This window comes from Bos javanicus, chromosome 21 (assembly GCF_032452875.1).
Source record: "Bos javanicus breed banteng chromosome 21, ARS-OSU_banteng_1.0, whole genome shotgun sequence".
Lineage (NCBI taxonomy): Eukaryota > Metazoa > Chordata > Mammalia > Artiodactyla > Bovidae > Bos > Bos javanicus.
The window spans coordinates 64,987,800-65,002,543 of record NC_083888.1 but is presented as its reverse complement, the minus strand read 5'-3'; the positions used below and the strand labels follow the sequence as shown (position 1 = coordinate 65,002,543).

Genomic DNA, 14,744 nt, shown 5'->3' with positions numbered 1-14,744 from the left:
GACTCCTTTAAGTCCTTCTTTAGGACAGGGGGCAGAGCTCAAAGCCGCAGATGGAAAAAGGAACCAGTTCTTGGGGCTCATTTGCAACTTGTTAAATGTCAGTCTTCTAAAAGAAAATGCTCCCAGCACCCCAGACCTTCTGATTCAGCTCACAATGGCGGCTTCTACACTGTCCACTGCCCTTTAACCCTTTGGGGCCTTAATTTGTTTCCCTCCACAACCCCTTCTGTGTAAAGCTGCCTTCCTCTTTTCAAGGAAAAATTCATTAGCAAGCTCATTAAAGACGGGTGATTTTTTTTTTTTTTCTTTCTGGAAGTCAGATTGGTCATAAAAAAAAAAAAACCACACACATTTAAGTTCCTTCATGTAAATGAATGAATAAGAAACACATGCCTCCCGTTGCCCTTAAGTCTTGCCAGTTTTTTACATTATTTGGAGAAATGTGCTTGGAAATACGTTTGGGGTTTGAGTCACGAGTCAGGAGACACTGGGTCAGGGGCCCTGAAAGCTGCCATCAGTCCCACAAGCAACCTGCAGGTGGGAGACTGAGGGCGAGAAAGGGGGCATTTTCTTGCTTTCCAGACGCGCAGAGGCGCAGCTATGCTCTCAGCCCCCGTCCCAGTCCCCCTCCACGGTCGGGGAAGCAGGTGGGGCCCGAGGACCAGCTTTCCAGCAAGACCACCATCTCTTCCCGATACCTGTGCGCACCCGGAAGCATTCAGCTAGAGGCGGCCCTGAGGACCGGCCCAGCACCACGACAAACGCCCAGGGAACCCCTCCCACCGTCTGGCTGGCTGACTAGGGCCTCATTTTCACCCCTTACTGCTCAGGGATGGGCCAATCCACCAAAAAGGAATATTCCTGAAAATGATCCTTTCTTCCAACACTGGACAATGGCAGGTGGATACGTTTCAGCTTCTTCAAATGAAGAGCTTGACCTAGTATACCTATTACTCTATTTTCTGAGTGAAAAGTGTCCAGCTCTTTGCGACCCCATGGACTCTATGGTCCGGAATTCTCCAGGCCAGAATATTGGAGTGGGTAGCCTTTTCCTTCTCCAGGGGATCTTCCCAACCCAGGAATCAAACCCAGGTCTCCCACATTGCAGGTGGATTCTTTACCAGCTGAGGCACAAGGGAAGCCCAAGAATACTAGAGTGGGTAGCCTATCCCTTCTCCAGCAGATCTTCCTGACCCACGAATCGAACCAGGATCTCCTGCATTGCAGGAGGATTCTTTACCAACTGAGCTATCAGGGAAGCCCCCATTTTCTGCATGCTGCTGCTGCTGCTGCGGTGTCGCTTCAGTCGTGTCCAACTGTGCGACCCCAGAGACTGCAGCCCACCAGGCTCCCCTGTCCCTGGGATTCTCCAGGCAAGAACACTGGAGTGGGTTGCCATTTCCTTCTCCAATGCAGGAGAGTGAAAAGTGAAAGTGAAGTCGCTCAGTTGTGTCCGACTCTTCACGACCCCATGGACTGCAGCCTACCAGGCTCCTCTGTCCATGGGATTTGCCAGACAAGAATACTGGAGTGGGGTGCCATTGCCTTCTCCGATTTTCTGCATAATGACACACAAAATTCAAAATATGTGTTTGCCTGAGACTGAGCATTCACCAAAGCCTCTAAAATTCACCACAGCCCAAAGACAGGCCATCCCAAATACCGAGGAGGAGAAGGGGCGGGGGGCTGGCAAAGTCCGGGACTGGCTGGGGATCGGCCTCCATCCTGACTCTGCCCGTCAGCCCAGCCCACCTGGAGGGGCTCCCGAGACGTCCCCGAGGAGGGAGGCGTCCAGGAACCGTGGGCATTTGGCTCTAACGAATCACATAGATCTTTCTGGTAAGCTCCGGATACAACATCCCGGAGCCCGCATCCTGCCCTTTGTAAAGATCCCCTCCCGGGCTCCGTTCCACATCATCATGTTTGCAGGTGGCAAATGCCAGCCTCGGAGTAAATGTCAAGGGGTGGAGCCCGCCTGGTGCCCGCTCCCTGGAATCAGGCCTGGGCACACGCTCTCCACCTCTCTGCAACCTCTGGGGAGTGGAAACAAGTGGACAAAGGGGTCAGCCCCCTGTATGGACACGTCTTCCCTTCTCGCCTGCTCAAATACCATCCCCAGCCCATTCCCCACTCAGGGCAGGAGGGCAGGACTGTGGAAGAGCTGGCCCCCAAATCTGGTTGATGCAAGAGCCTTACAGAAGCTGGGATGGAACCCGGAGACCCTTGGGGAGTACGGGGGTCCATCCCCTCTGCTCACTGGGCTACAGGGCTCATAAAGGCGGGTGCACCCCAAGACAGGGCCCCTGTTTCCTCTCACAGAGACCCTGTGTGGAGCATCAGGGCATGGGGACTGGGACAGGGCTAGGCCCACTTGAGCCTCCATAAACATCAAGGGAGTTGAGTCCACTCTGACCCCATATCCAAGCCGTCCCGGCCACTTAGTTGCCTTCATTCATTCACCCCAGGGGCTACCCTGAACGTCTCAGACATGCGCACAGAGCCAGCCACCTTCCACTGAGCTGCTGGCTGCGAAAACATCCCCAAGGCCCTGCCGTGGGCTCCTCTGCTGTGACCGCAGAAAGCAAGGTGCCCTCAGGGGAGCCCCCGCACCCCTGTCCACATGACCTGGATGCCACATAGGCCACATCACCATATGGGACCCGCCCAGGCATCTGACTAGACCCTCTGGTCCTTAAGGCAAAGCTGGCCTCAGGCCCCTGGAGAAGAGCCCCACCCCCAGGCCCCCAAGGCTCCATCAACGCTTCCTGAATAAATGATGGTCCCATAAACAAATGTCGGGCCCAGAGAGCCTCATGGAGCTAAAACCCCAGCTTTCTTGTGCTCCACCATTACTGATTTTATTTACACACACAAAAACATTCCCACCCCGCTGCAATTTCAGGGGTGAGGAGACGAGGCCAAGGGAAGAACTCTCTCAAAAACCACTGTTTGATCAAAGGACATTATCAAAGCCTTGCGCGTGAGAACCCAGCATTCTCACAGCCGCTGACGTTTCCATGGCGTATGGGCAGAAGCGCCCTTCCAGCTCCAGGCAGACAGGCACGGCTGTTTCCGCATCTCCAAAGGGGCCCGGGAGCTGGGCTTTAGGCGGAGGGCAAACGTCCTGCTATTCATTTCATTACCACGCTCAGCAAAGCTCTGTGAGGACCTACTGTGTGTGTGCCTGGCCGGCGCTAGTTCTCAGGAGCGCAGACCCAAGGGAATGCTCCCCACTTACCGTGCTGGTGCACAAGGGTCTCAGCTCCCAGCGGCTTCCAGAACGCCCGGCCCCATGGTCGGGGTGGCAGAGAACTTGCCCTTGGAAGTGACCCCCTCCCAGGTTTGCATGTGGACCTCCTCGAACTGAGACATGTTTGAGTAAGCCTGATGAAATCGTGGTGTCTCAAAAAAGCGCGCAACTCACCCCAAGCCAGGCAGCAGCGTCGCAGCTCGGGGCAGGCGCGAGACGCCAGGTGACCCTGTGGAAGACGTGCTGCTCCAGGGCAGCTCCTCCACCTCCTCTGTCCAGGCGTTCACGATCCGGGGCCGCCGGGGCTCCTTGGTGTGGTGGGGGGGAACAGGCAGAACGTTAGAAGGACGACAAAGCGAGTCCCCCAGAAAAGCCACACACACACACACACACACACACACACACACACAAGACCCAGAAAAGGCAGAGAGCCTGGTCTCACCTGCCATCTGGTTTTCGGTGGAGGGAAGTGGCTCGTGGGGGCGGCAAGGATGGGAAGAGGTGTGGGAAGCAACAGGCCAGGGAGCAGCCCCCAGACGGGCCACAAGGCCTGGGGAGGCACGGGCGCCGAGCCTGGGACTCGCCGGGACACAGCGCTTGGGTGGGCAGACCTGGCAGGATGTGATCACAAAGGGTCTGGGGGGATTAGGATGGGGAGAAGAGGACAGGGCAAAAGCCTGGCTACAGCCCAGGGTCACTCAGAGCCTGGGAGGCCAGGCCCACGGGAAGAGGTACCTGAGGATGCTAGGGGGAGGTGGCCTGCCGGGTTTGGGGGGCTTGCGCCCCGGGCACTGGAGACCCACTGGAAACTTGAGTCACCCTGAGGGGGAAGGCCTTCTTGCACTGCGGGAGACAGGGAAAAGGCATGGAGGTGGGAGGTGGGCAGGGCAGCACGCAGGCAACCACAGGTGTGGGCTCGGCAAGGAAACCAACGTGTTAAGCAGAGTGGACGGCCGAGACGCAGAGGGTCCTGAACCCAGAGAAGGGGGCACAGGGAAGGGCACACAGGTCGGATCTGGCAAGCAGAGCCGGGGGGGCGGGGGGAAGCCAGAGGAAGAGCTGCCAGATAGAGGAGGAGCGAGGTGGGCAGCTGGGAAAGATGAGGCCTGCAGGTCCCCTGGAGGTTCCCAGCCAGGGGCCCTTGGCGGTGGGCAGGCCCCCGCCCGCAAAGGTGGGGCGGGGGAGCTGGATGTAGTCCCAGGAGGAGGAGGGCATCCTGGAGGGAGGGGTCCAGCCTGCGGACCCCCAACTCAAGAGAGAGACCTGGTGCGGCCAGAGCCCAAGGGGACACATGCCACGGCTGCCCCGGCCCCCTCCTCAGTCCTGAACTCTAGGGCTGGGGGCCCATGACGACCATGCACATTCAGCTACAGGATGGGCGGGGAGGCCGGGCGAGCAGGAGGGGCTGGCTGGCTGGGACCTGCAGCTGAGCCCTGGAGAAGGGCAGGTTCGGGGCCCCCTCCCCAGGCTTCGGATTCAAAGGGGGCCACTCAACCACAGCAAGGCAAAGCAGGCCTGCCCCTCGCACCCCCCCGGCCTGCCTTCTCTACAGAGCAGGAGCATGCTGCTCCAACGCCCGGGAGCCAACAGGGCACCCTGGGCAGAAGCAACCCCCCGGCTCCCCACCCTGGGGAGGCAGAGGCCATCAAGGGACGCGCTAGGGTGGCAGGTGCCCAGCCCGGGGCCAAGCCATGGGTTTGCTCAGCAAGGATCAACTGTTGGATGACGGGATGGATGCGTGAGTCCAGGAAGGGGTGAGACTGGTGGGGCCCCGCTCAAAAGGGGCTGGGGGTGGGGTAACACCCTCCACCCTTTAGACCTAACGCTTCCCAGTGACTCCCACCTAGCAGCTCGGGTTTGACAGTCAAGGTCCTTCATTGACTCACCTGTCCAAACATACATCCCACATACTCTTACTGAGCCCCATTTTGTGCCGGCTGGTTCTGGGACACCCAAAGGAGGAGTGGGCTGGCCTAGGACGCCCCCCTGAGGGCCAGATGAGGAAATGGGAGTCGAGGAGAGAAGACGGATGGACCACAGAAGGGGGCAGTGAAAGCAGAAAAATAACGGAATAGTCAGAAGAACTGGGGGGAGCCTCCGGGATTGACTTAATGGTGGCTGTGCCCGCTGGGGCCCGGGAGTCCGGGGGCCCACACAGGAAGACCCGCAGGACCCCCGGGCTGGAGGAGTGGGGCCAGGTGTCCCGTGCCCACAGGGAGCTGGGAGCTGCGTCAGTTCAGGCGCAGAAGGGGGGCCACAGAAACAAGGACACAGGTTAAAGCAGTCCACACCGTCCACTCGGGAGTCAGGAGCACAGACACCCCCTGCCAGCGGCCTCAGAAGATGAGTTCAATTGCCTTCCCCTCCTCCCTGGCTTCTCAAATGCTAAAATATTAATGACTTTGGGGCAGGTATTTTAGTTATTGATACGTATTTGAGGGTATGAAGGGTTCTATGGATTTTCTTTATTCCTACTTAAAATAAATCCTTCTAGAAACACCAGGAGCTGCCCTCTAAGCTCTCTCCACAAACTGCACAGAAGAGGGCAGGTTTCGGTGGGACCCCCTATTCTCAGAAGTGCCCACCGCATCCAGTCCCCCAGTCCAGGCAACATCTGGGGTCACCACCACCGAAAGCGATGGAGTGGTCCCAGCTGGCCGACTGTCATCTAGGGAGCTGGATGGGAGGCGGTTCTGCTGACTCAGGACGTGTCTAAATCTCATCCACCAACACCAGGGGACCTTTAGCCAAGAGGTAAGTTGAGGAAGGGAGGACCGGAAGTTTTCAACTAATCAAGTTTTCTTGCTCCAAACACTGCACTTCTCCGCACCCACTCCCTTTCCCCCACCCCATTTGGCGGAAGGTCTGGCTGGAGTCTGAGGTTTAAAACTGGAGTGATCTAATCGTGATTGATCTGCCTTCAGGTAAGGAACATCCAGAAGTTAGGGTTCATAAGGGCAAGTTTCTGACTCAGACACACCCTCCCTAAAGACAAGAAAGGGCTCCAGGGATTTCAAGAATGAGGGCAGAAAGAGAGGACTGACGGGCGGGGCGGGGCGCAGGACACGGGAACCGTTAGTGGGTACAGCGGGTGACGCCGGGTTCGGACACTGGATCCGAGTGGTCCCGACAGATCGCTGGGGTCTCTCATCATACAAGGGGCTGAGTGTGAGCCCCCACCTCTGCCCTTCTACGAGGACGGGGCTGTGCTGGGGCACCAATACCCATCCACTTCCTGACCTGAGGGGGCGTTCCACGGACGCTGGCTCGGCTACAATTGCACGGCATCTACACCTAGGACTTACTTTTTCACCCAGGACTTACTTTTCCAGCTTTGGGAAGTCTTACAGGTTTAACACCGGGGAGCCCTAAGAATGAGTCCGGGGTGAGCCTGACCCACATCTCTGTCTCTCTGCTCCTGGAAAACTGATCCCAGAGGCCTGAGTCGCCCTGGCCCATGGCTGGTCTGCACGCAGGGTCGAACAAAGGAACTCTCTGCAGAGCAGCCCTCATCTGTGGCCCAAAGCTGCCTGCAGCTTTCAACCTCACTCCATGCACTGCAAGCTGGGACAGAGGCAAAGGCTTGAATGGGGAGCAGAATGAGTCCCTGGGCTCCAGCACCAAAATGAGAAGTGTGGCTTCAGACCCTCTTCGCCCCTGCCCTGCAGCCGCGGTTCACCTCATTATGATAATCAGTGTGTCTCTCCTTCCCAGACAAAGAAGGCTCCTTATGAGATGAATATTGGAATCCAGCAGCTACCTCATTAAGGCCTACAGCCTCTTCCTTGACAAGGCCCAAGATTAGCCCTGTGTTCATTAAGGGAAAAGGGCAGAAAGTGGAATAGAACTGAAAAACACAGCTGGGGGGAGGGGGAGGGCTCTTTCTGCTCGCCATTCATTCACTGAAAGGCTCCATGTACCTTCGGGATTTAATCACCAGCGAGGGGGCCAGGAGAAGGGTTTAACCAGGATGCGGGAGGTAAAGAGGTTAAACCCGATAGAAGGAGTTAAAAACCTAAAATGGGGCAATTTGATTTGAAAGCTTCCTGGGACTTGTCACTGGGATAATCAATTGAAAACCTTTTTCCTGTTTACTTTCTTTTTGCCTAACCCCAGAAGGAACCTTTCTCTGGATGTGTTTTTTGGGGTGGGTTTTCGTATTTTCTAAGTCTCCCTTTGCTCCTGTTTTTTTTTTTTTTTTTTTTTTGTCTTAGGGGCACTTTTCTAGTCTTTGCTTCTTTCTTGCCCCCCCTTCCCCCACTTCTTTCTTCTCCCTTGCGCTCCTTCCTGTGGGAACTTAACCTACAAGAAAATTGGATGGCGACCTTGGCTGTACTTTCTCATGAACACTTAAGTGAATTTATTTCAAGTTCCTCGAATAGTGGGGACATGAGGTTTTACCTGCACGATGGCCCACCTGACCTGCCAGGTAAAGATAACTATTCTGCAACTGAGAGAAAGGTGGAAAAGCTTGGAAACACTGAGCTACCTCAAGGCCTCAGCTCTAGGTGGTTTGGGCTCCAACCCAGAGAAGATGCCAAGAGGCAGGTTCTGGAAGGTTCTGGAAGGGCTGGATACTCTTCTAGGAGAGGTTAAGGAGGAGGGCCAGAGGCAGGTGACTCCGTACCGTCTACATACAGGTCAGGGGGTGGAGGGGATAGGGATGTCTGTCAACACCAGAGACCAGGAGCTGGGAAGACTGTGAGAGAAACACTGAATACGTGTCCGTGCGTCCGGGAGCCAGAAACATGTCTGGAGTTAAGCTCCAGAAAAGTCATTACCTTAGAGCTGGTGGAGTTCAACGGACCAGAGGAGACCACGAAGCGGTGGGTTGGAGGGGAAACGGAAGGTGAGGAAGGAAGACAGCGAATGTAGATAGGCTTTACAGGAGGCGGGGCTGCGGAAGGAAAGAGACAGAGGCTAGAAAGGAGGCCAGGAGAGGCCCGGAGGCTCAGAAGCTGCTGAGAAAGCAAAGTTAGGAATTTGGAGGGACTCGCTTGTGGCCGAAGGGCCAGATCTGAGAAACTGGAGGGGCTGGGGCGGGGGGCCTCCTCTCCCTTTACTGTGTCAGACACCTCAGATGTCCTCATCTGAAGGCCGCTTGACAGCCTCTGTTCCCCTAGGAGGTACAGGCCAGCCCGGGGTCCGGACAGGGAGTTGTGAGGTTCAAATGAATTGATGGTTGCAAAAAGGCCTTTGCCAACTGCAAAGGGAGACATAAATGTCCCCTATAATTACCCACTGGTAGCAGGACGCTCAATTTTACAGCCCACTCAAATCTCACTGGGGCCTGAGTTTTCACTGACCATAAATTATGCGTCCTTACATTAAGGATGTAAAACCCAGTGGTGAAAGCTCCTGCCAGCCTTTGGAAGACAAAAGGTCCCTCCTAATAGCCTGGATTAACTCACAGCAGATCTCCGCCCACTTCATTTGCCACCTCCCAAGTCATCTTTCCACCTTCATTTGCCACATAATCCAATCAGCCCCTTTCAGAAGCCCGGGAGCTATTGTCTACACCAAGCCGGGTTTCTCTAAAGCGGCCCGAGTTGTTTTTGTCTCGTCCGGACAAAACTGGTTGGCTTAAAAGGGGAGGAAAGAAAGTGCTGGTCAAACGAGGACCCCAATTAGCTTCCAAGAGACTTGTTTTCATCATCTTTGTATCACATTCCAGGCCTGGTGTGCGGGGCATATTGTAGGCAGTCCAGAAAATGTTTGTTGAATTAATTCTGTTTTTATTTCTTCTGGAATTTATTTACTGAGTACAAACACACAGCACCTAGTGGGTGCTAGCTGTTATTACTGCGGGGGCGTGGGGGGGGGGACAAGGCTGGGCATGTGATAATGAGGCACAGCCTCCTGGTGCTAAGTATCTCGCAATTTCCACAGCAATTTACAAAGCACTTTCATAGTGGTTACATCATTTGGCCTTCAAAAGCGCCATGTGGGGTAGATAAACGCAGGTGTTTTTTGTGTTGCTTTTTTTTGCCCCCCTAATCCCCATTTAGGCCATGAAAAGAGCTGAGACTCAGGGAAGGTAAGCAATGTATTTGAGGTCACACCGTTATTGAGAGGTGGGACCGGCACATGGTACCAGCAGTGGGGCCACCCAAGACCCCCAAGACCACCCCGGGCAGCTGGGATTCCAAACAGGCTGTCCCATTGTCAAACGTTGGAGTGGAAATCAAAAGGCTCTTGGTAGAATTCTGGGGCAGGGGTGGGGGTAAGGGGCAGCCCCTGATGGCACCCAGGGTCCAACTCTGACCCCTTCTCTTGCCAGGAACGGAACAAAACGCTCACACTCCTCCAGCCTCAGCGACCTCACTCTAAGTGTGAGTCACTCCCATCCCACAGGGAGGGGGGCTCAGTTCTGTCTTCTTGCCCTCCACCTTTTAAAATTACTCAAATGGAGGCCACATTCATTCTCATTTGTAAACGAGGCGGCCTCGCTCACATGGACATCTGACATAGCAATAACATAGGCACAGAACATACAAAGCGCTCTGGAAATGACCACACGCCCCGTGCATGTCCTGACTCAGGTCAGCCCGAGCCCTGGCTGAGTATGGCCCCTACCTGGTACACCGAGAGCCCTGCGGACTGGGGTTGTCCGGAGCGCTGTGGGAGAATAAACGAGAAGCGTGAGACAGGTGAGGGGGGCGAGGGGGACGTGGTCGACCAACCTGTTTGGGAAAAACATTTACTGACCGCCTCTTCTATGCCTGGCCTTACCAGCTTCCCAGAATCGGACCAACACTCACAACACCCTGGGAGGTTGCTTTTCTCGATCCCAGTTCCCCAGAAAGGACGAGGAGATCTGGAAGAGGTGGGGATACCCCTGGCAGTTCAGTAGCATGGCCTCGGGAATCATGCTCCTTCCAGAAGCCCACCCTGGGCCTTGGAATTGCCAGGGAGATGCTGGCCGAGCCCTTGGCCCAGGTCTCCCTCCTGAGAAGTTCCCAAAGGGACCCTTCCTTTCAGACCATCCTGGGGATAATGACGGGGTGGACTGAGAAAGACTGACACCTCCCTGGGATGGTGAAACCTCCAGGTTGATGGAAGGTTAACAGAAGCAGACGCACATAGAAAAGCAAAGCATCAAGGCAAAAAGCACATCGAAAGTCCGAGGTTAGCCAGTGCCCCCTCACTAGGGCACTGGTTTCAACACTTAGCCAAGAGGGACAGCTGGTTGGTCAGTTCGGGTCCTCTTCAATCTTCGGCGGCCTGGGGGGGTGGTCACTGCCCAGTGGTTGCTTTGTTTGCTGGTGGGATCCAGGAACCCCTGCTCCTGGCGTCCTCTGCAACAGATCAAAGGTTAGAAGGCCAAGTCTAGGTGTTAGTTAAAGTTGAATTAATTACAACTAAAACTAATTAGTTAAAATTTTAAATTGCCTTTTAATTGCTAATGGGCCTGGGGGTGGTGCAAGCAGGGGGGCAAGGGGGGGGGGGGCGGGTTCTGCCCGCTGTGTCAGGTTTCAATTGCCACCAGGATGGGTTGAGGTACCATTAGACGGAGGTGAGCAGCAAGCACCTGGGCATCAGCTCGTCATCCACAGGTGGTCCTTGGTGGCAGGAAGGCAGACGGAAGGTGTCATCCTTGAAGACAGACCCTGGGGCAGGGGAAGGGGGGCACAATTAGAAACCGTCTTGATGACCTCTAACGGCCGGCACTGGAACAGCAGAGGGAGGGAGGGGGCAGTCCGAGGGAGAGGGAGGAGGGAGTGAACAAAGAGGAGGGCGGAGGGGGAGGGAGGAGGGGAGGGGAGGGGGAGGGGAGGGGGAGGAGGGGGAGGGGGAGGGGAGGGGGAGGGGGAGGGGGAGGGGAGGAGAGGAGGAGGGGGAGGGGATGAGAGAGAGGAAGGGGAGGAGGGGAGGGGAGGGGAGGAGGAAGGGGAGAGGAGAGGGGAGGGGGTAAGGAAGATTTGATTGACAAGGCACAAGTGATAGCGGTGTGCGCATGCGCAACCTGAAGCCTAGGTTAGCAGGCCGAGAGCCATTTGCAGACACAGACCGCTAGGGGGCGCGCGGCCAGCACCCAGAAGCCGAGAGCAGACACCTGCGCGCACCCCAGCCTCCCGCCAGCGCCCGGCCCGCAGCTGCCAGGGGCACAGCTGGCATAAGGTGGAGGGGGCGCCCAACAGGTCTCAGGCCTAAGAAAGTGGGGGGGCAGAGCCCACCCCAGCCAATCGCGCAGGGCCGCTGGGTCCCCTAAACGCCACGCCGGCCGACACCAGCCAGAATCCACCTGTGGATTCTATGTGGCGGAGCGGGGGGGGGCGCTCGCCCCCCCATACAGGTCCTGAGGTCCTTCTGCACCCCCAACTGCGGGGGTCAATCTGGCACCAGACAGAGCTGAGCATTTCAAGGGGACAGTCGCCATAGGGTTCTTTTCAGAACAAGATTCCACTTTTGATGGGTTAAAAATACCGAAATCTTGGCGCCAACCTCCAGAAAATGCAATTACCCATCCATTAATTAAATGATAAAGGCCCAGTTTTCAATACACTATTTTCACACACTTAATGTGTCTCTGGACACATGATACAAAATACAGTACCACTAGGAAATAAAATAAAGTTAGCCAAAACCGCCTAAAATTATCCAGACCACCACCGAGCCCCCCCACCCCACCCCAAATCTCGTCTCCTTTTCTCCGCCACAGTAAGAATCTCAAGACCCCCGCACGATGGCGCCTAATTAACCGTTTTACGACTTCTCTATCCTACCCAGATGAGCCACACCTTCTCAGACCCTCAAAACCCAAACGGGCCGAAATAAACTCATCTGTGTCCACGCTCATCCACGACGCCCTAGGTCACGCAATCAGTGCCGACCACGGCATCACGACCCAGCGCGAAATCCTGCAACCGCTCCCCCAGGGAATCTGGGGGTCTTAAAACATTTCTCCCCTAGGTAGATGCACCCAGAACTCTCCAGGAAATCCCGCGCCCGACCCCCTCCAGCAGGAGAACAAAGGCCACCTCCCCTCCCCACCCCGCCCCCCCAAATTCCGCAGTGCCGCGGGCGCCCTCTGGCGGCCAGCGAGAAAATCTTCCAGAAACCTGCCACGTAGCAACCCGCTCGCGCTCCCCCTCCCCAAGCCCGCCGGCCCACCGTGGGGAGGGGGCGGCGTGGGGGGGTGCTTGACAGGGACAAAGGAAATGGCAAGAGGCGGCTCGATCAAAAATCAAAAGCCCACAACACGTCAGAACCTTCCAAGGACCATCGCGCAACACCGAGAAGACCCCCCGATCCCCCAGTTCTCCGCTCCCAGAGCCCAGAACTCTCCCAACACGCCCCCTTTTTCTGTATTTCTCTCTTCCCTTTTGACCAGCCCCTTCCAGACCCAAGGACACAGCCTTCCCTCCACCTCAACCCACCCCGTGCCTCTATTCTGCATGCACCCCTAATCACTTGACCCGTGCCCCCGCTCCCCAGCCGCCCTTCTGCACGGAACCCGTCCCCGGGGGGGGGCTTCTGGAAGGTTTGCACTTGGGCGCCGTATCTCTCACTGTTTTAATAAGCCAGATGCTACCGGGTAGTAATGCTACTGCCTGAATTTTGACTGGAGTAGGCTTCGCACTAGCCTGTGTACTTGGATTCGGAACCCCTAGCGGACAAGTACCTCTACTCCTGATGCCTACGGCCACCAAGAACCTGGCCAAAACTAGCGGGAAAATATGCCCGGGAGACTCTGGCTTTGGGGGTGCTTCCCCCCCAATTTCTTAGGGAATGGGAATGCATCCACCACCACGTCTCTCACCACTCGTGATTCTCAAGGTGGCTTCAAACCCAGAAAATCTCGGTTTTGGACCGCGGTGACTGCGGCACACTGGCCTCTGACAGGGGGTTGATCAGATTCCTCCCACTCTTCGTAACTGAGGCCGCGACCACCCAGCCTGCCCTCAGTGACTAGACTGGAAAGGGGCCCTGTGATTCTTTCTTTTTTGCCCCCGTCCTCCAGGAAAATGTGCCTCAAGACTTTCCTTCCCGACACGATTCCGTCGCCGACGCTCGGGGACCAGGCGAAGTGGTCGCCTTCAGGAGACCGTCTCGGGTATCTATCTCGCGGCAGGTCCAGTAGGACGGAGCCCAGCCCAGAAGGGGGTGTCGTCTTCCTTTTGCACATCCTTTCGGGCAAAGGATGGCCAACCACTCACCGGGTAGGGAGGTTCTCGCGTGGGCGCCCGGGCTCTCCGGAGGAGCCGCGGCCCAGGCCAGCGGGCCAAGGCGCGCTCCATCCCAGCTCTCCGCCGTCTGCGCTAGGGGCTGGCTGGGTGGGGTTTATATGGAGGCGCAGAAGGGGTGGTCTCTGACGTCAGTGCATTCTGCTGCAATGCGCTCATTTCTCCAAAAGTGATTGGCCGGAAAAATGAGCCCCCCAGATTCTATGACAAATTGCTCTAGCCGCACCCAGATTGCAGCAAAGAAGGGAGGAAAAAATTCTGCCGCAGTGCCCCTCGCCGCCATGACCAACACCCTGAGCTCGCTGTTGCTTTTTCCCTCCACGAGCCCCGCGCGCCAAGCGAGGGAGATTTCTGTGCACGATTTGCTGGGAGACCGGGACAAGGGGTGGTTGTCCTCGGGCGGGCGAAGGGCAAAGCTGGGGCGCTGGGGGCGGCAGATCGCACACCTGGCTATTTCGGAACCTCAATCAGAGGATGCAGCTTAGGGAAAGAAAACGATGCTCTCTGCTTATTGTCCTGAGAAATTAAATGCCCTAGGCAAGACAAGCGGCACCCAAATGTAAGTGGCGGCTGTCACCCCCTTCTATCCTACCCGTCCTTTTCTGATCAAGAGACTCCATAGTGCACCTCCGAGTCAGAAAAACCGGGTTGTGAGTTCCCGGTTCTGCCGCTTACAGCCTGGGTACCCAGAACCCTGCAATGCCCCCCTCCTCTGCCAAGAGGTCCGTTTCCTCCACTTTAAAGAAAAGCGGGGGTACCCCTAAGAAAGGGAGTTGTAGTAATCTAGACACGAGATGTGTCCCTATAGGGAAAGTACTTTTCAAGGAGGTCCGTATCCCACCGGGAGATCCATAGGGCACCCCTCTCCAAATTTGAGATCACTTCCCCACACATACAACTTTGAACCACCCCCCCGCCCCTCGCCCCCGGGGAAACAGGCAGCGACACATGTTGCCGCAGACCAGAGCTTCACGGCCTCGGACTCCGGGACTTGGCACATGAGATTTAATCCTTAACAGGTGCCGCCTTCGGCAGCTCTACCGGGCACCGAGCGGCAGAGTGGGCAGAACCGTCAATCAAATGTCCTCTCGCAAAGGTCAAAATGCTGTTGAAAGGGACTAAGGATCTATCTTAGGGCGACAGGTGGGTGGCAGCCGGGAGGACAAGGATGAAGCGCCTGGTGACAGCAGAGGGGTAAGAATGAGTGATGGGTCCCTAAGGGGAAAGACAGAGGGTCCCCGCAGGAGGTATCAAGTTAGAAGGAGCTCCCATGCTCTTCTGGGGCGCTTCAAAGGAGCTTCAGAGCC

General features: G+C 56.3%; 1 protein-coding gene across 4 annotated transcripts in view; it reads right to left on the bottom strand.

Moving 5' to 3' along the window:
* The window catches only part of LOC133234602 (uncharacterized), a 35,030-nt gene extending 21,505 nt beyond the window's left edge, over positions 1–13,525 (bottom strand). Inside the window, exons 1-5 of one of the 4 annotated variants that reach the window (XM_061395360.1) lie at positions 13,411–13,525; positions 10,755–10,860; positions 9,827–10,548; positions 8,032–8,147; positions 3,425–3,558 (exon numbers count right to left, since the gene is read on the bottom strand). In XM_061395360.1, coding sequence (XP_061251344.1) covers positions 3,425–3,558; positions 8,032–8,147; positions 9,827–9,950 — 374 coding nt within the window. In that variant the 5' untranslated portion in view covers positions 9,951–10,548; positions 10,755–10,860; positions 13,411–13,525. Of the gene's footprint in view, positions 1–3,424; positions 3,559–3,692; positions 10,549–10,754; positions 10,861–13,410 lie in introns of those variants that run through there. The other 3 variants (XM_061395361.1, XR_009732215.1, XM_061395359.1) reach the window with 3 other exon arrangements.
* Between the last annotated feature and the right edge of the window lie 1,219 nt (positions 13,526–14,744).